The 23,172-nt window shown below is 41.6% G+C and overlaps 2 protein-coding genes and 1 long non-coding RNA gene across 6 annotated transcripts; 2 read left to right on the forward strand and 1 right to left on the reverse strand.

Moving 5' to 3' along the window:
- Positions 1 to 510: 510 nt before the first annotated feature.
- malt2 (MALT paracaspase 2) lies at positions 511 to 8,222 on the forward strand. Its single transcript, XM_063890476.1, has 17 exons — positions 511 to 707; positions 1,005 to 1,180; positions 1,778 to 1,944; positions 2,962 to 3,092; positions 3,179 to 3,323; positions 3,421 to 3,608; positions 4,020 to 4,116; positions 4,315 to 4,365; positions 4,687 to 4,782; positions 4,868 to 5,071; positions 5,714 to 5,891; positions 5,993 to 6,067; positions 6,212 to 6,339; positions 6,691 to 6,840; positions 6,961 to 7,118; positions 7,217 to 7,354; positions 7,500 to 8,222. Exons 2-17 carry the CDS (start codon positions 1,059 to 1,061, stop codon positions 7,917 to 7,919), a joined length of 2,448 nt encoding a protein of 815 aa, XP_063746546.1. The 5' UTR covers positions 511 to 707; positions 1,005 to 1,058; the 3' UTR covers positions 7,920 to 8,222.
- Positions 8,223 to 8,359: 137 nt separating this feature from the next.
- Positions 8,360 to 17,561, forward strand: safb (scaffold attachment factor B). 4 transcript variants are annotated; one of them, XM_063891838.1, is made up of 21 exons: positions 8,360 to 8,662; positions 9,294 to 9,390; positions 10,562 to 10,620; positions 10,741 to 10,947; positions 11,027 to 11,089; positions 11,196 to 11,235; positions 11,985 to 12,411; positions 12,772 to 12,815; positions 13,056 to 13,162; positions 13,267 to 13,416; positions 13,595 to 13,683; positions 13,936 to 13,985; positions 14,088 to 14,167; positions 14,309 to 14,448; positions 14,713 to 14,818; positions 14,898 to 15,127; positions 15,388 to 15,562; positions 15,989 to 16,062; positions 16,145 to 16,203; positions 16,603 to 16,657; positions 16,796 to 17,561. In XM_063891838.1, exons 1-21 carry the CDS (start codon positions 8,510 to 8,512, stop codon positions 16,914 to 16,916), a joined length of 2,526 nt encoding a protein of 841 aa, XP_063747908.1. In that variant the 5' UTR covers positions 8,360 to 8,509; the 3' UTR covers positions 16,917 to 17,561. The 4 variants fall into 4 exon arrangements, with proteins under 4 accessions (XP_063747908.1, XP_063747909.1, XP_063747910.1 ...); XM_063891839.1 differs by having other exon boundaries at positions 16,799 to 17,561; XM_063891840.1 differs by having other exon boundaries at positions 8,362 to 8,662; positions 14,931 to 15,127.
- Positions 17,562 to 19,543: 1,982 nt separating this feature from the next.
- Positions 19,544 to 20,933, reverse strand: LOC134870244 (uncharacterized). The gene is made up of 3 exons (XR_010166525.1): positions 20,630 to 20,933; positions 20,163 to 20,413; positions 19,544 to 19,701 (listed from the first exon to the last, which is right to left on the reverse strand). It is a non-coding gene; the product is annotated as an uncharacterized LOC134870244 (long non-coding RNA).
- Positions 20,934 to 23,172: the final 2,239 nt, after the last annotated feature.

Genomic DNA, 23,172 nt, shown 5'->3' on the forward strand with positions numbered 1-23,172 from the left:
TCATATACAGTTAGGCACTCTTGGAGGTCATACAGAGTGCAGTGAAGAGGTTGTTTAGAAAGTCCCATCTGGGGTGCCACAGGAGGTTGCATAACAACATCTGGATTACGCCAGAGGGCCTCCAAGGATGAGTAAGAGCAAGACATGTTAGACAAACGTATATCTCACCTTATTTGGGTACACATTCTTACACACATTTTGTCCTATAAATGGCATGCACAAAGAGTTCAGGGGGACTTCCACAATTGGCTCTGGGAACCTTGTATTGCCCGTGTGGGTGTATGATGCTATGCTGTTGTAATAAACCTTATTATATACAAGCTGGTGTCTCCAGAGACTTCTTCATCATCTTCACAAACATCACTACAAGATATACCTCAAATGTCGAGTACGATACCTAAAATAAACTGCTTAGTTATATTCCACCCTTGCATGGAGCTAACTACATAAGAATAACAAATCAAGGATGTGTTATTCTCATGTAGTTAGCTCCAATACATTTTGTTGCTATGACAACGTTACATGCAAATGACTGGGCTGGGGATGTCAGAAATGAGGAACCGAAATGAGAAGCAGAAAGTCATCAAGGGAACAAAATCATGTAATAAGACTGACCGACGGACATGCAGCAGACAGATTCATTTTGATGTGAAGGCGATTGTTTCTCAACTGGATTTGTTAATCTGTGTCTACTCTCCGGAAAGTTGGTAAGCTTTCTTCACGACTTTGATCAATGATAATGGCGGAAGCTGCATAGTGGCAGTTATTAAACGACGTCACGATGTTTAGTTTGGTGTAGTACACTTCTTAGTTTCATTGTTTGTAGCTTTACTATTACGTGACCTATATTTAAGTAAGGTAACCATCACATTGTGCGTGTTTACAATTACAGCCATCCGTCATTAATACATGAGATTGCTTTGTGTATACAACCTGCAGTTTTCTGGCGTAACGTGTACGCGAACACAACTGAATTATCAAATCACTGTTTGTTTCACCGGTAGATTTCTCGGTTTGTTGGTGGTGTTTGACACATAACGACGATAGAAGAGGGGAAAATGAACATCGGTTCTCTGAGTGAAGAAGTATTGAACAGCCTGTCAAAGTTGTTGGACAACTCCATCTGCGGATGGAGGCAGCTAGCCAACGCTGTGTCTGAGCAGCCAAAATTCCGCTGCAGGTGAGACATTGAAGGCGCCACACAACTTTTCTCATTACATTACAACTCAAATGTACACTTCATCCTGCAGTACACCTTTTTCGCTTTTATGTATTTTTCCATAATGTTTACATTGGTGGAAGTAATGGTCGGGTTTTTTACCGACATTAATAGAAAGCCTGCATTCAAAACTTTAAATACTGAAAGTACCAAAAGTAAACTTACTCATTATGTACCACTTTTCAGAATAATGCCTAATTTCAGAATTATCTATCATATTACTGGATTTTAAACTATTGAGTCTTTAATGTGTTCTTCACATTCATTTTGCAGCAGGTAAATGTTGAACTGATTTGAATTACATTAAACTGCTGGGTATATACTGCTAGGTACAGTAGAGTCACCTAATGTATAAACTGATTACATTTTGTATGAATAAAAAGTGGAGTAAAAGTGTCATATTTTGCCTTCAAAAGCACTTTGAATTCCTGCTTCTCTGTAACCAAACTTGAACTTGATACTCTTGAAACTCATTGTGCACGTTCTTTACTCCCCCCTGCATTTGGCCCCATGAATTGTCCCCACCAGACTAACACTGCCCATTGTACCTCCCTGCAGTGAGAGCGAGCTGACCTGCTGCTCTCTTCAGGTGCTGAGTGCTGCAGGCAGCCCGGGACGCACCCTCCTCGCTCGGCTCGCCGATCGTTCCTGCTCCCTGGACTTCCTGCTGCACTGCCTGAGGAAGATAGACCACCAGGAAGCTGTGCAGTACCTCACCTCCATAGGTAAAGAAGAAGTGACTGGGGGTGCAATACATATGCAAATACACCTTTTATAATTTTAGGAAATACGTCCTACTATAACATTCTCGGGATCTAAATTAAACTTGGGCTTGTTTCCCAGCAGGGTTTAACTTTACACTTTTCTAAGTCTACAAAGCTACTAGCCGTTGATGTACAGTAAGCCATTACATATGTTTACCTTAATGTCAAAGATATCTATATTAGATTGTGAGTTGTGAGGCTGACATTAACTACTGTGTGAGAAGTGTGTAAATGTGTTAAAGGCCACATATCAGCATTTGAGAAGCTACTCTGAAAGCTACCAATTACTTTACACTGGAAGAAGTTGAACTACAGCACAGCTAGAGAGAAATAGTTATAGTTGTGAACTAGTTTGGGCAAGTAAAAGGGTTGACAATGTACATGAGATACAATTGTGTAACTCTGATTTTCCTCAAAATAAGTACAGCACATAAAAAGTCACATATTGCAAGAAGTGCCTGCTTCTTCACAGGTGGTATAAAGCAAAACAACATGGGAAAGTACAGAAATTGTCAGCTTTTGTTTTGTATACAGGTATGTGGCGGTGGCAGCTCACCTTGACATTGATTAAGACACAATTGTTTGTAGTTTTAGGAAGTTAACTATACAACATAGCAACAAGTAATATTTACCCAAATCACTATGGAAATATGAATGTCAGCAAGCTAAATGAAGTTACACTAGTACTTTAATCACATGTAGTTAAATCCTTTCCATTGCTGCATATTCTGCACATTTCTAAGTTCCTCATTGTACTTTCGCTTTTGTTGGTAACATGTTGAGGCGACCTCACTGTGATCTTTCTCAGTGTGTTGGCTTATAGCCGTGAAATACCTGTTGCAATGAATACCGTTAGTGATGGCTAGTAAGGAAAGCAAAGACAGCAAGTCATAACAGGTCAATGTGTGTGTGTGTGTGTGTGTGTGTGTGTGTGTGTGTGTGTGTGTGTGTGTGTGTGTGTGTGTGTGTGTGTGATAGAGGCAGAGCTGATCCAGATCACAGTGCAGCCACAGAACCAGCAGGCCTCAGTCGGGGGGCGTGTGGTGCTGATCTGCAGAGCCACCGGCCCCCCAGGACTCAGCTACCAGTGGTTCCGAGGCAAAGAGGAGGTCGGTTAAAACTCGTATGAATATGTTATAATTAAGGATACACAATCCTTCTTGTTAATGTACAAAAGTCATTTTATCAAATTTAGATTTTTGATCAGACGGGCAGTACACCAGAGCTGGTTCTGTGTCCTTCAGCCCTGGTCCACCAGGGTCCATACATCTGTCGGGTTAACCATGGAGAAAACGTTGTCTTCTCCAAGTGGGCTCATGTTCGCTTCGTTCAGTCTGCAGGTATTAGTCCTGATACCTTTCCTCCTCCTTGTCGCTGTGTTTTGTTTCTTTTCATGGCATGTGATTTAATTATCTGGTAAATGTCGTCACACCTCAGGTTGCAGCAGCACTTTGTTTACCGGGTCTGTGAGTGGGCTACATGTCATTGTCCAGCCTCAGTCCAAATCAGTGTCTGAGGGCGACACTCTGCTGCTGGAGTGCAGTGCAGAGGCCAACCCTCCTGCTCAGTACCAGTGGTACCACAACACGGAGCCCCTCACACAACACAAGACACGTTCACTCAAAGTAAGAGCATTCACAGATGCTGCTCTTCATCACTACTACGTAATGCTTTAGTTAATAGTTAAAGTACTAATACAACACTGTGAAAATACTGCAATGCCTCAACTCACAAAGGAACAATTAACCCTTCCAGTTACTACAAAATCATCAGATTTGGAGATAAATTGATTAGATAAGTAATCTGAAATTGAACTAAAGTTGTATGACAGGTCTAGTAGAGAAAGAAAGTACCTACTTTCCCTCTGAAATGTCGGGGTGTAGAAGTATAAAGATCTATAAAATGTTTATTGTGTGTATGACACATATGATGGTGTTGAGCCTGTATAATCAAACAAAGTTAACTCATCTCATAGTTTGTCACCATGTCAGTATGCAGTGTGTGATGGATGTTGTGTCCTCTTGTACTCTCTATAGATCCCATGTGTTACCACAGCACAGAGAGGACAGTACAAATGCAAGATGTTTAACCTGTATCACGAGGCGTGGAGTGACACAGCAACAGTCACCATCGGTAAGACCCTGCTGCGTATTTGTACCTTTTAAGTACGTAAGATATCTGTACGAATAGGCCTACTTTTGACACCTTTATAAAATAGATAGACCAGCATTAGGTCTGACAGTGCACATGTATAGGCTCACTATCAGACTTGATTTTTAAAAGGCAGTAATGTGCAGTGAATAACGTCCTGTTTTTTGCCCTTTTATGCAGGCCCCAGCTCCATCACAGAGGCCTCCTGGGTGGAAGTTGATCGTGGTCGAGGTACTATTTATTTTCTGAATAGAATATCTAAAAGAGAAGAGGGGAACTACACTAGAATTGTGGTTCCTTTTTCCTCTCACGCATGTCATCACACTTTGATTCCTATTTTTGTGTACAGAAGTGAAAGGCCTATTTTTGTGAGTGTAAAAGAATGTCATCTAATTGTGTCTGAGGACTGATCCATTGTGGACTTGAGGTTTTTTTCTGATCAAAAGAAGACAATACTGTATGTAGAGTAGATTGTAGAATATAGATAAATAATGCTTACCAAGAACTGTAGATTAAAGTAAAATGAGACATTTCATGTTGATGTTGATACAGGAAGTCAACAGGAAGTCCATAGGTCAACCTACGGAGCAGGAAGTCATCCACTACAACAGATTGTCAATCCGCCCCCACCGGCTAGGCTTCTGTATGGTGAGTTTTGTGAAAAGAAATAGACACAGAAAAGTCTGAATATGGTATCTGTGGATAAAAATCGACTTTATCTTCCTCTCTGCAGCCACAGACAAAGTTGCTCTCCTGATTGGCAACATGAACTACCACTACCACACTCAGCTCTCCGCTCCCATCGCTGACGTACATGAGTTGACCAACCTGCTCCGACAAATGGATTTCAAGGTGGTTTCCCTGCTGGACCTCAACTGGCAGGAGATGCACAGCGCTGTCACAGAGTTCCTCTTGTTGCTCGACAAGGGAGTCTATGGTTGGTGTTTTTTCCATGTGGAAATGTGTGTCTGTACTTTTAAACACTGTAGCACAGGCTAAACACCTTCTTTACCCCTATATAATAGTTTATGAAATAGGATATACCAATGTTTTTCTAGATACTGTCACAAATTAACTTTATATTTAATATTTACCCTGCAGCAGTTAGCGTAAGCTAGTGCTAAATGTTCCACAGACTGTTTAAAGGAAGTTGACGTTTTGCCATTGATGTTTTTTGCTGAGTTTGGCGTTTTGGAAGGACCATCATTTTCTAAATGAAAATCATGCTGTATTATAGAATACTTGAACCTAGCAATCGAGAACATAAACTTACAGTGTTTACTGAGGTGATAAATCAAGTTTGAAGTTATATTTTTGCATCTGGTGGAGTCGCCCCCTGCTGGATGTTAGAAAGAATGCAGCTTTACTTTACAGACCCCTGAAAATAATGAATGACAACGGATGCATAGATGTTTTATATCTAAGTATCTCTTAACAAAATAAAATAAACTGGACACCTAAATGCAGATTTTTTCATCAGCAAAAAGCGATAGCGAATCTGACCTTGTTTTCTGTGCCAATTTTACCTATAGTGACACACTCAAATCTGGCTAACCCTTCTTTGTCCTTCCTTCAACAGGTTTGCTTTACTTTGCTGGTCACGGTTATGAAAACTTTGGCAACAGTTTCATGGTTCCCATCGATGCTCCGGCCTCCTACACATCAGAGCACTGTCTGTGTGTGCAGAATATACTTACCAGGATGCAGGAGAAAGAGACTGGACTCAATGTTTTGCTGCTGGACATGTGCCGCAAAAGGTCGATACATTATCTTTTTAATTATTCGTTTAATGTACCAGCTTTTTTATTTCAAACTTATCTGCTGCATGTGTCAATGCTTCCAATTATTTATTTTTTAGAAACCTAAATGATGACATCATTGTACAACCAGGACTGCTCAAAGTGACGGCAAATATAGTGTTTGGATATGCCACGTAAGTTTGCAGATTCTCTTCATTTGATGTTATATTCATTTCCTTCCTCCTGTGTCTCACACGATAGAATAAACACACATGTCTGATTTAATCTCCCTGCTTTAGGTTGAAGATGTCACTCATTTGTGGCTTTTTGTTTTTTAGATGTGCTGACGCGGAAGCATACGAAGTGAAGAGGGAAGACGTGTCAAATGGCATTTTCATAAGCTTCCTCAAGCGGCGAGTGTGTGAAGATGAGAAGGTCACCGTCATGCTAGACAGAGTGGCTGAGGGTATGTGGGGCATGAGATCTTTATGTTGCTGCGTTACGCTATCTACACCATCTTTGTTGCATGGAAAGTATTTCTACGCCGGGAAAAACATGTTTCTTCTTCTGGTGAAGTTCTTCTAACACTTTGAACACACCACAAGTATAACAGTCTCTCTGTAGAAAATGTACATGGGAGAAACAAATGGCACTTGGTAAAAAAAGGCTGCTGTGCTGCCCTCTGTGGGTTAAATATTGGACCACATATCACTCAGGTTGTTTAACACATCTGTTGCAACAACAATCTTTGGGGTTAAACTCTGTCACAGCACTAAAAAGTCCATGCTGTTTACTGTAATGTATTTTCTATGTCCAGACATGGGTCGTTGTCAAATCACACGGGGGAGGCAGGCTCTGGAGCTCCGCAGTAATCTGTCTGAACGACGTTCGCTCATCGACCAGATTCAAGCCTCTGAATGCTCTACTTCACATTCAGCTCGAAACCTGCAGTGGGTTGTTGCTCACGGTACTTGATTCACTAGCTCAAATAATTAAATATCACATAATGAATGTCATGTTTGTAGGTTAATCCATTGAGATGCATTTATGTCTTAGTAAATCTAATTTTAGATGTCTCTCTATGCAGTCCTGCCACAGAGCCGTTGCCTGGAGTTTGACTGTGGAGCGAAGGTCCAGCTTGGGTTTGCTGCAGAGTTCTCCAACATCATGGTCATTTACACTCGGATACTTGAGAAGCCGGAAGAAATAGCTTCCTGCTGTGCTCATCTTACAGACTTCCCTGAGGTTTGTCAGCCGTTTTTACTCCTGAAGATTTGAGGTTTGAGCCCGTAATGATCAAAACTACAAATTAAACGCTGTACCAAATGTATTCTGTGTTGCAGGATGTGGCCATTAATCTGAAGAAGAGTAACCAGGAAACTCTTCTTGAAGCCGGGAGTTTGTTATTGATCAATGAAAATCTTCCTTCACCAGAGGTTTCCAGTCTCTACACGCGCATCCGATGCCTGCAGAGACTCAAGGTCAGACACAAGTCACAATAAAGAATATGGATTGCAGCATTTTGTTTGAATGGAATTTACGTTTAAGAAGTCAGAATGAAGAACGGCGTGACTTTTTAAATTGTTTTGCTTTAGCTAAAAACACATCTCTCTCTTTACTTTATAGCGGGACCTCACATTCACTGTCTGCCTTCAGTACACATATTCCAACATGGATGAGGAAGTACAGGAGAGGCAAACAGTGTCAGTTGGTAAACCTCTGGTGTCCAAACTCAACCTGCATGAGCCACGACCGACGTGCGCCTCCTCTTGCTCCTCATCCTTCAGCCCCGACTCCTTCAACGTTCCTGAGTGCTCCTTCTTTAATTCTGTTGCAGAGTCAAGTGAATGGTCATATCAGGCACAGACGGCTGCCACCACGGACCTTCCAACTTCAACCAGAAGTGCCAATGTGCCAGAGGAGACGGTGTGTCATGAATTATTTGACCCCCCCAAACCTCTTGTTGTCAGCAGTAGCTTGCCCCATAGCCAATTAAATGATACAAACTTCAAATTTAGTGACATTTACAACTTTCAATCTCACTAAGCATATGAAAGCTATGATTTAACCATACACATGGTTAATCAGCAGTACAACACACACTCAGAGAGAAGATAGGGAGGAAAGCCTGTGCTTTTTCATTAAAGCTGAATCGGATGTTAGGTTTGTTAAATAGTCTAAAGCTATTATGTTCACCCTAACTATGCGTTATGTTTTAGAAATGTTTTATAATAGTTTTTAATATTATTTTGATACATTATAATGCATTAATAAAGTAAACACTGCAGCTCAAGTCTGATATGTATTCTGTTTGTAATAAGGAAGAAATAAACCATTATTTAAGATGAATTGTATAAAGTGTTTGATTTAGCTTTTTACCCTTTCCATACGGCACAAAAAAATGTGTGCATATTTCTTGTTTCCCTCTTCTGAAACCACATGTATGATTTCTTCTGCTGAGCGCTGCACTATAACTGCAGTGCGCATGCGCTGTAATCAACTAGCACCCCACGTCCTCCATTTTGCAGTGGTTTTGCAAGCAAGTTGCTTCCATTCGTACTGTAGCGCCAGTAAATAAAGTGTATCTGAAAAGGGATTATTTAAACCTTGAGAGAGATATTTTCACGGACGAAACGATGGCTGACCCATCCGCAGACGTGACTCTAACGGAAGGCGCAGAGGTCCGCAGACTGTCGGATCTGCGGGTGATCGATCTAAAGGCCGAGCTGAAGAAACGAAACCTGGACACCACGGGTGTCAAAAGCGTTCTGTCCGAGCGGCTGAAAAAGGTATGCTAACTCCTCACCTGTTAAACAACTGGGAACAAAATTCTACAAATACACACATGGCTCCACTTCATTGTTTCGTGAATGTTCCCTTTCAATCTTAGCTTGAGCTAGGTTAGCTTCACCGGCCCATTGACCTGAACGGTGTGCTAGTTAGCATAAACTGTTAGCTAGCATTTTCGCCAATAGCTGATTAACTGCTCTTATTTGTGTACCTTTTTACACATTTGACCATGTTTGTATAACTTTTAACTCCTTGCAATGTTGTACAGTTTATTACAGTTTCCCCCAGTATTCATTGCTGCTGTTAAAGACATGAAATTATATAAATAAATAATTAAATTGTGCAAAAGTATAACCACCTTAATGAGTACTTGTGTTTTTTACTTTTTTTAATTGTTGTGTTTTCTCTATTTAAAGACTTCAGTTTTTAATTATTGTAGTGCATACTGATTAAGTGCTTTTTTCTGATGTATTAGAATTATTGTTCAAAACAACCAAACAACCTTTGCACTACACAGCTAATTAACTGTTTTTTGTGTACCTTATTTTTACACATTTGGCCATGTTTGTGTTACTTTAAACTCCTTCTAAATTGTACAGTCTATTAAAGTGTTGTTTTTTCCATATCCAGGCAATCGAGGAGGAGGGTGGAAACCCTGATGAGATTATTCTAGCTCCAGAGTCAACCCCTAAGAAAGCTACTCCTAACGTGAAACGGTCCTCCAAAGGTAAGGTTTGCATGTTGGACACCATTTCACCAGCTACTACTGTAACATACAATCTGAATCATTACCTGCCTTTACTAGTTTCTGTTTAAATGAAATTATACTGGAAAGTCATTTCTGCTAGTGTCACATGATGCACAGTCTTGTGGTATTGCAGGCACGTTCTTAATCATGTTCACAGCAGGGAAGCGTTTACAGCAATCATCTTGGTTATCCAATATTGATCTCACTCCAACTGTGCTAATACAAATAAATATATATAAGGAGGTGTTTACATTTTTTAAAAACAGAATGTCAAGTATATCACTGTGTACTTGTGAATTGCACCATAATGTACCTTTGGAATTGCACTTTCAAATGAACATATCCACAACTATACATTGTTTATATGTAAACCTCTTTCATTTTACCTTGTACTGTTACAGTTTTAGACATATTTTTGTTTATTTTATCTTGTATAGAGGTCAACTACAAATATAATGGACCAGATGCAGAACAATTTGTTGTTATCTTAGGCTTTTTGGGTCTGCTCTGCCTTTGCACACTCAGTCTTGTGGTAGTTTGGAAAAACACATACACAAGAGGGAAGGGAGAAAAATGCCCCTAGTCAAATATAAGCTATTTATAAAGAGACGTTTTGAATTCCCATTGAAACTGTCCACTGAGTCAGCAAGTCTAGCTTTTAATAGGCAGAGTTTTCCATATTATTGTGTCATAGTGGCTAAAAGTAGTTTCCCAAAGGCTTTTGTGGCTTCCTTGGGAAGAGTTGGAAGAACATGTAATGAGTAGTTGCCATGCCAGAATAAAATGATTATACTTAGTGACCTGTTTCACTGTTTTCCTTTTCTATTTACAATAAATGTACGGTCTTTGTTTTCCTAGGGCAGGTCAGAGAAGTGCTTAAGGGAGCATTGTCTGCAACAAATGCGTACTCATTTTAATTAGTTCTATTAAGTGTAATTAAGTTTGAGTAAGAGAGCTGTTCTATAAAGGCCATAGTAATTTAGAAAGCTGCAGTTGGTATTGGAATTCATTATGGTGTAAGGTGTACCAACTGTGCAAATTGTAGAGATGAATTTGCACATTTATGACCAACCGAACATAGTGGTTTTCTTTGATACCTGTGAGACATCTAAATGAGCACTTGGACTAAACAAAATCCTGTTTTCTGCAGATGCAAGGCCAGAGAACGATGAACCGGAAGAGAGCACTATGGAGGAAGACTCCAACAATGTGAGTTTGCTGAACCTATTTTCACATGTTCAATCATTTCTGTAATCGGGATGCTTTGCAGAGTTGGACTTCATATTCTGGATATTGAGTCTTCAGCAAATTTCTTGTTTTCTTTTTCAGGAGGAGCGTCAGGATGATCATGAGAACATGCAGGAAATGGACATCCTCGACATGAACGTTCTGGATGACACGGAGAATGACAGCGGGATACCAGCCGAGGACGATGAGGATGAAACCGGGATTCCACCCTGTGACGAAGACGCTCTGTTGAAGGACGAAAATGAAAACAAGATCTTGGAGTCAGAAGATGAAGCAAAAGACCCAGAGGTGAGAAAACATACGAGAAACTTAATTAATTCCGATACTTTATTTGTCTAACTGACCGCTTTTGTTTCTTTTTCCACAGATGGAGGTGTCCGAGTTGTTGGAGGAGAAGGAGGAATTACTGTCTAGCTCATCAGTCACTATGGTATGTTCCCTCACAAATATCTTCCTGTATGTAAAGCTTGTGAATGTATGATGAACCACATTTCACAAACTGTCACATTAATTAAAACATCATTCTCTTCTTGCAGGCAGAGGATCCGGATGCAGATGACGTGAAAGAAGTAACAGGTACTGTAGGAAATGTGGAGGCATCTTTTTACAGTGTGGAGCTTGGAATGCAAACACTTTGTTTTGTTAGGGGGAGAGACTGGAAGCCCAAAGGGAATTGCTGGCTTTGTGTTGAGATGTGGTTAACCATAACTTATGAATTCACTGGTAAACATTTATTTAAGATGCCAGTTTTGTTCTTGCACTACAAAAATGAACTGTGGTTAAAAACTTGATGCACATTGACAGCAATTAAACATGGTCAGGGAGGTGTGACAGCAGTGTTTCTAGGTTTGCCACATGAAGAACAAGACACAGAAGATCTATCAAGACTCATCAACAACTTTTTAAAGACATTGACTCAGAAATCAGCCGGATATGAACTTGCTGGACTTGAGCTAAAGTTGTGTTCATCACGAATAGACACTTGGAACGTCAAAGGTTGAAAGAAGATGGGACTGCAGCGAGACTCTGCTGCCGCACTGCTGATCTTGTGGCTCTCTTCAGCACTGAACTCTTTGTCTGCTTTGGATCAGGTGAACACTGTGGTGAAAAATGAGTCGCACCAGTTGCTCAGTTGTCCTCCAGCCTTTTGGGTTCCCTTCCAGTCTCTCGTTAGGGTCTGCTCCATCGTTTTAATACATAGTTTCTAAGGCACAGGCCAGTGGTCATGACGTTCCTAATCCAGGCCTTGCCAGTTCCTCGTTAACAATTGCTGTGTTTCAGAAGTGATTAAACTCTGTGCCATTCTATTCCTGTTAAATCCGTAGAAAATGACAAAGTAGCCGGGTCTTGTTTATCTGAGCCACTTAACGAAGATCAGCACCAGAGCCCCGAGACGATCCCCGAAGAAGAGCAAGCTGCCACCGCCGGAGGGGAAGACAATGTGTCCGACACCGGAGCCAAGTCCGAGCAGGCCGCCTCTGGAGATGTGGAGACCGTCCGGGATGTTGTCGAGACGGATGCCATAGAGGTTGGGGACACGCAGAAAGCCCCAGAAGAGACATTTGACACTGAAAACAAAAGCTCGCAGGCTGTTAGTGATAGCGAACAGGGCACTGTGGGTGAAACTGTTGATACAGAAATGGGGGCTAAGGAGGGTGAGGAGGATGAGAAGACAGAAGAGAAAGCTGCCGCGGATTCAGCGTCCACAGTGAAAGAGTCCTCTTCTGTAGAGGGCGATGATCCGAAAAAGAGGTTTGTTGCTTTATGTCTACTAGAAACCAAAATGGCTATCTCTGTTGCATTGGCTCCTTTGTGCTAGCAAAAATTGGATTGCTCTTTTTGGAGGTAAAAAAAAAACGTTCCGTGCATTTGTGCGTTTTCATTTGTCATTCTTTACACTCACCGATCTGACTCAATTACCCATTAACAAGTAATGTATTGGGATTGCCAAATCCATTTACCCACTGTTAAATCCCTGCTCTATGGTACATGATGGGCTGATCACTGTCAGTTTGTATTACACCATAAAACACCAGTTTATACGTCTGTTTGAGGAGAGGTGGCGGGGATCCTCACCGCTGTCGGCTCATTGCTTTTTTTCTTTGCCTCTAGCGCTGAGGAGAAAGATGCCAAGACTGAGTCAAAAGATGAAACAGGTAAGGCTGCACTGCTATGGCCAAAATGAATAACAAGAATAAGGTCTGGTTTATATTAAGATCATGATATTTTGATGGCACTTTAAATAACTGATTTACCCGTCAATGTTTTTATACCCATCGTAGAAAAAACCCCGTAATTAATTAGATTTGCAGCCTTAAAATCAAGAGTTTGTTTTCCTGTTCTGCTCTTTTTAAATTCAATGGATACATGCTCATTTATTTGTTGTATATCTGTAGCCGCTGGAAGTGCTGCAGCTAGCAGTAGCAGGAATCTGTGGGTCAGCGGCCTTTCTTCGACTACTAGAGCGACTGATCTGAAGAGTCTCTTCAGCAAATATGGCAAGGTAAGTCCATGCAGACTAGTCCTTACATTACCCACTTACAGATCACTTTTATTCCATCTGAAATTTGAGCATTTCATATTTACTTTGCTTCCCATTGCCTGCAGGTTGTTGGAGCTAAGGTGGTGACAAACGCTAAGAGTCCCGGGGCTCGCTGCTATGGTTTTGTCACCATGTCTTCCACAGAGGAGGCCTCAAAGTGCATCGATCACCTTCACAGGACTGAGCTGCACGGCAGGATGATCTCTGTGGAGCGGGTCAGTGTCAAGAGCAAGACACTGGATTCATTTGATCTCCAATAGTTGTTGACTCAAATGACCTGTTAAAGTTGCCTACTCAAGAGGTGTTATTGTTCAGTTTGATTGCATGAAATGTGATACGATTAGTGTGTAATTGAATCCGTTCATTCATCTTGTTACTGTTTGAATGTTTTAGGCTAAAAATGAGCCTGCGGGGAAGAAGCCAGCAGACAAGAACGACCCCAAGAAGTCTGGCGGTGACAGGAGACACTCCTCTGACTCAAAGTAAGACTGCATAAAAGATGCTGCATGTTCAAGTATACTCTATAACCAAATATTCCCCCCTGCTGTCCTGGTATTTTGGTCCTGTGTGCTTTTTAATATCACATGTGCAAACATTTTTAGCCGGTGGTAACCAACAACCACGGCATTAAGAAGCCCAGACTGTGAAAAAGCTATTAACTTTATTGGGGGATAGAAATAAAAATGTTAGTTGCTACAGCACTGATGAAGCTCACACGTTCCTATTTTCTGTAGAACTGAAGGGAAGGACGACAAAGCTGAGGGACAAGGAGAAGATGGCAAAGGTACGAATTCTATAATGTTTCTGGCTTTAACTTTGCAAGTAAATGCAGAAAAGCACCGCTAAAAACATGCATTCTGAATATCAATGATGTTTTCTGTCACAGGGCGAAACGAGAGAACTGTAGTTATGGACAAATCCAAAGGAGAACCTGTCATCAGCGTCAAAACCAAGAGCAAAGAACGAGTAAGTAAACACTTCCTCACACAGTGGCACACGACGCGTCATTCAGATCTGCAGGCTGGATTTCATTTTGACATGTTAAAAAAACTCTTTTCCTTAATTGTATTTTTCTCGTACGTACCGTTTCCACTCGTCTTTCTGCAGAGCTCAAAGAGTCGGGACCGCAAGTCGCTGAGTAAGGAGACGAAAGAAATCCTGTCGTTCGACCAGATCAAGGAGCAGAGAGAGAGGGAGAGACAGAGACAGCGAGAGAGGGAGATCAGAGAGGTGGAGAGACGCAGAACGTAAGGATCCTTTTCACATTATTAACTTATAAGATCCTTTGAAGAAATGTCGTACTTGGAGAGTGAAGTTGTCCAGAGCTGGGAAACATTTGCACCACTTCATTTTGACCGTAGTTTGACAACCTTTTAAAAAGAAAAGTGAGCAAAACCTGCAGGAAAAGTCAAATCCTCTTTTTGGATATATTCTAAATGACAAATGTGTCTTCTATATACTCCAAAACATGCATGTATTGCTAGAGATTAATATTAGACGTCTTCTTTCAGCGATCGGGACCGTGACAACCGTCCAGACCGTGAGCGCGAGAGGATCCGTCTTTTCCGAGAGAAAGAGGAGAGGAAACACTTGCTCCGGAAGAGAGACTATCTGGAGGTACCGTCAGATTACCGATACATCATCTTGCTGTTCACATATCAATTGTCGAGTTACTCATCATCAGCCTTACGTTCAGGTTGGTAATCGCAATGAACGCTTTGACTCTCAGGTTGAGAAGCAGCGCCTGGACGCGGAACGTATGGAGCGTCAGTTCTTGGAGCGGGAGAGGCTTCGCATCGAGTACGAGAGGCGGCGCGAGCAGGAGAGGATCATGAGGGAGCGCGACGAGCTGCGGCGACAGCAGGAGCAGCTGCGCTACGAACAGAACCGCCGCTCCCTGAAGAGACCCTATGACATCGATGGCAGGTAAGCAGTGCCAGATGGGGCTTAACAGGAGGATAGATGCATGGATTTCATTGCTTTCTCAATGGATGCACAATAATTCTTAAAGGCTATATACGTATCAAAAAACATTGTGCAGCTGCAGAGTAAAACCACAAAAGGTCAATGAATGCAAACAGCCTCAATCCCTTCATTATGAATCCAACGCAATCTCAGTCCATAAGTATTCTATCACTGTTAAAATAAGTAGCGGGATAATAAACGTTTGTCTGCTCCTGTTTCAGGAAAGATGACTGGGCCGATAAGCGCATGGCTCTGGATGACCGTTACAGCCGCTCAGACTTCGGCCGGCAGGATCGCTATCAGGACTTTGACCACAGAGACCGGGGCCGTTACCAGGACGACACGATAATGGACAGGAGGGACAACCCGAGGAGCACCGCAGACAGAGATAGTCAGGTAAGAGGTGTCGACCCCCGTCTCTCTCTAAAGCTCAGAGGAAACTCGTGCACTTGACAGTTGAAGGAATACTTTAACCCCAAGATGTTCCCTACACTCTGCACAACTCAAGCCGTATAGTCCAAGTCTTATTTAAATAGTCGTATGCTCTCTACTTCCCTAACACGTGACTTTTCACTACTACACTCATTACATCTCATGCTTGTCCACATCTGTTTTTAAATAGTGATCCCCAAACATCAAAATAAGTGTCCTTCCTTGGTTTCTTCGTTCACAATTGTAGAATCTCCGAAACACATATTCGGATTTCTTATTTTACTTATTACTAATATTTATTTTGCTTGTGGATTTGCAGTAAGTGTGTTGCAGCTGATCAGGATTAAGGAATGAATATTAACCGCCTCATATCTCGTCTCTTTTTTTCAGCATTTCTCAGACAGACATGGCAGAGAAGGCCGAGACTCCTGGAGCGGAGGTTACGACAAACGCGTCAACCCCAGGTAAGCGCTACACTTGGCTGCCAATGGCTTCGGTTGAAAATGTCCACTGTCAACAATGTCATAACACGCTTTTTGTCTTTAGAGACGGCGGGCGAGACTGGGACTCTAGCCGGAAGGTGGATGGAGACAGGACGTGGCAAAGTATGCTTACTTTAGCTTTTCTGTGCGTGTATGAAGAATGAACTACTAGGATCTGATAAAGGATGAACATGTAGACAATATGAAGAAAACTCAGAGGCTTTCCTCAATTGTATTGCCTCTTTGACCACATTCATCATAACTGAACAAACAAGCAACACAGTAGCGATATAACAAATGCAGTGGTTTCAAAGGTTGGTTTTAGTTAAAGCGTCACTTCTCCATGGCAGAGGTTTCTGTATTCCTTGAATATTAGATCCTGATTGTTCTCGTGATAAGGCAAGCCATATTTCCGTGTACTTGTACAGTGGGAATAACAGTATCTGTTTAGTAGGCTGAAGAAAAAGGGTGCAAAATGTCAAGATGCTATTGTGACTAAATGGCGGCGTTGTTTTGTTCCAGGTAGAGACGGGGCCATCCCAGGCCAGAGCCACATAGCACGCGGAGGAATGGCAAGGTGAGCAAAGAACATCAGCTGGATTTCTATATTTTGTCATCCTTTTTAGGACTTAAATTACTTTGTAAATGTACTTCATTACGTTCCACTCCTGGCACAGTGTCGATAATTGTGTCCTTTCTATGTGTTTTACTCCAGCAGCCGCGGCAGCTACATGAACACGGGGACGTCTCAGTCTCTGTCCGGCGCTCTGAACAGACAGAACCAGCTGTTGCAGGGCGGCGGGCTGCAGGGGGGGGCTTTCGGACGACGCTATTGATGTAAAAAAAAAAGTGCGACGCTCTTGTTTTGTACATTTCAATAAAAAAAGTGGTCTGGAAATCTTTTTATGACACGATTCCAATCCCTTTTTGTGGAGACCGCTTCCTCTTCTTTTTTGTGATGTATTTCCCGCCTGCCTTGTATTTATCATCTAGCAAAACCTAAAGTGTGTGTGTGTAACACTGTCTGCGTGCTGTATAAGCAGGTTGTCCTGAACTCGAGATGTTTTATTTACCTCAAGATTACTGGACCTCGCCGTTTCCCAGTTTATGTCTGTGGCAAGATTTCCATTGGATGAGCCTATGTCGCAATTAATTTTTTCATAGCTTGAGGGTCGTCATTCATTTTGAAACGCGTTTGGTGGAATAAAATGTTTTTGAAGTACGATGTTTTCAAATTGGTTTTGTTTATAGTGTTTGGTTTGTGTGACTGTTGGATGATTATCACTATTGATTTAAGATCTGTTACAAAATGTAACGGACGACGTCACATCCTACTTTTTCTGTAACGGAAATATGTTTTTGGGATGAAAGCATTCTGTTCAGTTGTGTCTGTTGGGTTCATTTTAAAGCCAGCTGCTGGTGTCGAGTGTACAAATTCACAGGGTAAAATTGGCTCATCAATAAAAGATTTGTCATCTTTATGGAGTGTTGCTTCTTAAATCATCCCTGACTCTTCAGAGTATGCATGGCTCTAAAAACAGATTATAGATGTACTGCTTAACTTATTGAGCTGATGGGCAGAGTAGCAATGACTTGTGAGTCAATCAATAGTTTTGAAATTGAGGACAATTGTTGCTGACTGATAGTAAGATTGAATCCACATAAGAGGGAGTCTCATGTTCACTTGAATATAATAATGAAAGCACCCTGTTGCTATCCAAATTTGAGAGTCACCCAACTTGTAGGTCCATTCAGGTGAGAGGTATCTCGGATGACTCGTAGACCTCCAACCTGGTCTGAAGAAAGTAGGTTGTAAGGTAGTGGCTGCAACAGAAAACCCAGTGGGGGGCCTGGAGGAAAATGTCACATGAGTGTTGCATAAAACTCTCCTTGCAGAATATTTCTCGGGTGATTGGTTACAACAGAGATTGATCCTGACTGCAGGATGTCCCTGTGACCTCTGGACCTCGCCCTCAGAGTATGAGTACAGCGACTGTCAGTGTGGGCTTAGCGATGACTCCCAGATATACTCAAACTTCCTTGTTTCTTATCTATTATTGGACCCAAGTTCCTTTTCTGCAAATATAGTTCCTTTATTCCCACAAATACTTTCCTCCTTCGGCACACTGCAGGTGATGCATCATGATGATGATGATGACTCGTGTTTGTACACTACCAGGGAAGTACTCAACTGCAGGCTGTAAACCATTGGATGTTTTTGTATTAAACTGTACTCTTTTTTTCCATAGTTGAATGCTTCTGCATTTTATATATTCACTTTACCTACAGCTGCATCCAAAGCTGTGAATAAACCTTGAACCAATAGCATGCTGTGATGTTCACTGTTGTTCCTCACCTGTTTTTGTCAGTACATAAACTTTTATCAAGCATCTTCTGCCTCTCTTTCTGTTTTGTAATGTTGCGTATGAGCTTCCAGCTGCTGGTGAAACTCAGTGTTCGTGATAGCGCCTCACAACAGCTCTGCTATCTATCTATATATGTGTAGTGTTTATAACTAAGGAAGCCTTGTAGTGGTTATCTGCTGTTTGTTGAGCCTCTCCTGTTTCCTCTCGTTCTGTGTTTAGATGAGAAGCTTGGCCTTCGAGACCCTGACACCTTTTCATGCTTCTGTTTCTGTAATATTAATTGAATACAGTATGTTCATAGAATACATTTCTCTTATTTTCACATTCAGCTTTTGAAGCCTTCTTACTCCCAAAGTGTACTTCTGTTGTCCCCTAGACTTAAAGTAAAGGCAGTTACATGTTATAGATTGTCTGGCAACACAGGTACAGGGGTCTTCAGGTCTCCACAGTACCTCACAGATGCATGCGGCAGATGTAAGTATGTGTTTGTTTGCCATATCAACAACATCTCTTTCAACCCAATCTTGCTGTTTCATGTGGAAATAGAGCTCATGAATGAAAATCCTCTCAAATCCTCCCCATTTTTCTTCTGTCCTTCCACTTTGTGTCCACTAGAGGGTGTTATCTAACAATGAATAGAAGCCAGAACAGATTCCATAAGTGGATTTGATTTAATATTTCAGCTGAAATATAGGAACACTAATCAAGAGGACTCATGGTCCAGTCACTGTATGCATACACTAAATGCAGTGGCGGGGATGCAAGTAATAAAGTACATTTACTCAAGTACTGTACTAAATATTGTCCTTACTTTTCCTTTATTAATACAAATATAGAAACTAATTATAAATAACTCATAGATTAAAGACTCGCCTTGAACAACTGCAAAGAAAACATTCATTTAAACCTTACTTTTGGTACTTGAGTATATTTTTAAGAAAATGCATGTGAAATAGAAGAGGAAATCACTTTTGAGCAGCACTAAAAGGCAGCTTTCTCTAAAACTTCACATTTATTTCACACATTGTGGGTTGGAAGTCAATCCAGATACCTGAATGTGCATGCACAGGCTCCGAAAAGGGGAGTTTTACATAATGCTTGCCCTTCACAACACTAAACAAGTGAAAAATGCCTGGAGACAGAAGATGCGGGCATAGAGAACGTGAGTTGAGGGTGTCGGGGATAACATCATGACATGTGCTGCAAATAATCCTCCAGATCTAGAACAGCTTAAATCACCATGACTCTGCAGCCCCTGAGAGGAAGAGCACAAGGGAAGGTCAGCATGACACACACACTAAGTCAGGTATATGTAGGTTCAAGCACCTACAGTGAGGTCAAGGCAACAGGAATGCAAATATCCAAACACACGCACAACTGATCCTCAGCGTCACCCCCGTGCTGTGTCACCCAGATTCCTCCTGGCTTTGAGGAATGCGTGTTTATTTTTTCTGTCTTTCCACTGAGGTGTCCTCCATTTGTCAGCCTTTCAAGCTTAATTCTTGCAGCTTCAAATAGTACATCAAGAAGAGAAGTAATGACGGGGTTCATCTGTACCAAATCTATTGCTGTTGTGTGATGAGTGCAGGTATGTGGGGTGAGGTGATGACAGCAGGTGCTGGCGCCCAAACTGCCTCCTGAAACAGACTAACATCACACATTCACATCGTGCCACTCAGCAGGTTTTCAGCAACATCCCGTGCAGAGTGTCATCACCTCCATCAATTCACGTCTCTGAATCAGAGGAAATTGAGACGCTGCAGGCAGGGTCGTGATGTTTGTGTTGCGCTCATGTGCAGAAAGCTCCTCTCATATGTTAGTCTGCAGGGCACCAGACCTGAGAGCACCATAGGTGGGTCCACCAGGAGCTTCCTCGGACAGCTGAGGGAAAACAAAGCTGAGACAATATCCGTGTTGTGCTTCCACAGAGATGGAGTTTGGAGCAACAGCAGGGAGGAGAAGAAGGCCTGCAGAGCATCAGAGCCAGAAAGGGAGGCAGATATGAAGCCAGTCTGCCCTGTTTCTAGCAACACAATATCCTTTCAAGATGATCAGAATCAGAATACTTTGAACCCTGGGGAAATTAGTCGAATAACAGCCATCATGTTTTTCTTACATATGATTAAACAATACAATACATTTTGGATTAACACTTTAACTGTTTGATTACTGATTCGGTTCACCTGGTGCCCTTGTGCTTTTCCTGCCGGCTGTGTCTATTCCTTTGATTAGTTCAGTTAGAGGAGTGATGCAAACTCTTCTCCTTGCCAAAGACATGGAGCTGCCAGACTGATGGAAAAAGAGCAAAGGCAAAGCACCGAGCCAAGATGGGTAATCAGAGTCCGAGATCTGCAGAGTCATGAGTTAAGGGATGCTCACAAAATGTTCTCTTTCTGACCCCGAAAATGATCTTTGATGTTTAACGACTGTATGTGCTCCCTGTTTCTTTTTTCCTTTAGTTCCTCTACCCAGTTGTGCTGTGTTGCTGTAACGAGGTTCAGACGAGGTGCACCTGGAGGAGGAAGGTCTTAAAACTCCAGTTCAGAAGCAGATCTTTTCATAGTAAGTTAAGTAGCATTAAAAGCTGTTGTGGAAAGGTGTGATTTTAACTATGATTTGAACATGGACAGATGTGTTGGGGGAGAGACTTCCAGGAGAAGGAAGCAGCTATATATTTTATTTTCAGAAAACATTAGGTTGCAATATAATTTAAGTCATTAAAAAAGATGATATCCACCTCCTCTCAGCTCCTACAGGCTCCTCTGGCATGTCCCGCAGCAGATGAAATCCAACTGTGATGAAATCTTGGGACATCAGTGAGTTGAGAAAGTCTGGTCTGACTCGTCTGGTGTCTCTGCAGCATGCTCAGCGTCTCCCTTCACAGCAGCATGACCAGCTGCCTCTGTGTCTGAAACATAGGACTCATTCAGGCTGCTGGTCTGCCGCATTCCTCCCATAACACGCAGACAAATCCATCAACACACATGTGCAGCAAACGCCCTTATGTAATGCGACGTACCGGCATGATACTGTGAGGGGGGGGAAACTCGATGTACTACACACAAATATGCATGTGTGTGTTCTGTATGAATGCATATCAATGTCAGGACTCTGTGTGCTCTTACATCCAGACTCACAGGGAACACAGCAGCAGATGTTCTGGAGTAAAGACTTTTCTTTTAATTTGGTTATCCTCTCCTTACCTACCTTACTTCCTTCCTCATTGCTCTTGCTTTCACCCTCTTTACCTGATGAAGTTTACCTGATCCCTCCCCGAGTTGCAGTTCTGAAAAAAGGAGATTATTTTACTTCAAATGTTTGTGTTCATCACTGCTACTACTGAGGTCACATAGAGATGTTTTATATATTATCAACATCTTGAATACCTTTAGTCTGTAATATTTCCAATGTGGATTTCTGATCGTTGTCTCTCTTTTTTATGAATGATTAAGTATTCCGTTCCATTTTTTTTGTATTCGAAAGCACTTTCATTTGCTTATGTGTCTGAAATGTGTTGTATAAATGAACGTACCTTACCATATCTATATCCTATGTCCATGTCAGTTTACCTCTATCCTTATTTATTGTATCTGGACATATGGGACTGATTTCATTTGCATATGAAGTTCTCAGTCTGGTTCTCTTTTGTTGCACATTAACATTAGTGTGTGTGTGTGTGTGTGTGTGTGTGTGTGTGTGTGTGTGTGTGTGTGTGTGTGTGTGTGTGTGTGTGTGTGTGTGTGTGTGTGTGTGTGTGTGTGTGTGTGTGTGTGTGTGTGTGTGTGTGTGTGTGTGTGTGTGTGTGTGTGTGTGTGTGTGTGTGTGTGTGTGTGTGTGTGTCAAGCTTTCCCCTCTGCACATACAGTACATGCAAACATATTGTAGGTGTATTCACACACTTGTGACATATCTCAATGTCAGGTAAAGATAACCTCATGCTGCGTCAAGGTGCCATCTCGGGGTTTAGCATACGCAGACGGACTTCAGTTTCACGTGAGTTAAAATGCAACGTTTCGGAGAATGCTTTGTACTCCTATCATGAGTTCACCCTCCCTTACATCCAGCCCTCTGTTAGTTTTGGCAGAGTGAGCTACATTACCAGCTCACTAAGATTACTTCAGGGGGTTTGATAAAGGAGACGAGGCTCTGCAAAAGAAAAACAAGCGAGGTGTAACATAATTGAAATTCTACTTACACAATATAAAATAAAATAAATATGCACTTTATAAATGCGGTCTGCCATTTCAAACCACTAATCAAATATAAACCAAGCCTTTTCAAATGCACCCAACAAATAATATCAATCCTAAAGATGAGTACTTTATCCCAATGTCCCTATTTTCATCGTACAGCAGAGATAACATGCAATGCTTATGCTGAATAGCACTCACAAAGAATGAAAAGATCAATCATTCGTTTAAATCAGTTTTTGGTTCCTTCTTTCGCCCTTTTTTATTGTGTAAACCTTTCCACTGTTGCCATGTTCCAGGGAATAATGTCATTCCTTTTTATTCTTAAAGCTACGATTTTTATACCTCAGTAGATTTTAGCATTGCACATGTAATGTTGTGCAATTCATGGTGGACAGTTTAATCAAAATTTAACAACAGACATGTTTTTTTCTTCCTCCTTGTCAAATCCTGGCACCTGCTTCACCCACATTACCCTTATCTAACTGCCAAGAAGACAGGAAAACAGGACGTTTTTTGGCTAACTTGTGAAAAAG

Source organism: Eleginops maclovinus, chromosome 9 (genome assembly GCF_036324505.1).
Source record: "Eleginops maclovinus isolate JMC-PN-2008 ecotype Puerto Natales chromosome 9, JC_Emac_rtc_rv5, whole genome shotgun sequence".
Taxonomy (NCBI): domain Eukaryota; kingdom Metazoa; phylum Chordata; class Actinopteri; order Perciformes; family Eleginopidae; genus Eleginops; species Eleginops maclovinus.

Coding starts and splice junctions, on each gene's coding strand:
- malt2 (XM_063890476.1), top strand. CDS start 1,059: ATGAACATCGGTTCTCTGAGTGAAGAAGTATTGAACAGCCTGTCAAAG. Junction 6,068..6,211: donor ATAGTGTTTGGATATGCCAC/GTAAGTTTGCAG, acceptor TTTGTTTTTTAG/ATGTGCTGACGCGGAAGCAT. Junction 7,119..7,216: donor ATCTTACAGACTTCCCTGAG/GTTTGTCAGCCG, acceptor TCTGTGTTGCAG/GATGTGGCCATTAATCTGAA.
- safb (XM_063891838.1), top strand. CDS start 8,510: ATGGCTGACCCATCCGCAGACGTGACTCTAACGGAAGGCGCAGAGGTC. Junction 13,417..13,594: donor GGATGATCTCTGTGGAGCGG/GTCAGTGTCAAG, acceptor TGAATGTTTTAG/GCTAAAAATGAGCCTGCGGG. Junction 15,563..15,988: donor CCGCAGACAGAGATAGTCAG/GTAAGAGGTGTC, acceptor TCTTTTTTTCAG/CATTTCTCAGACAGACATGG.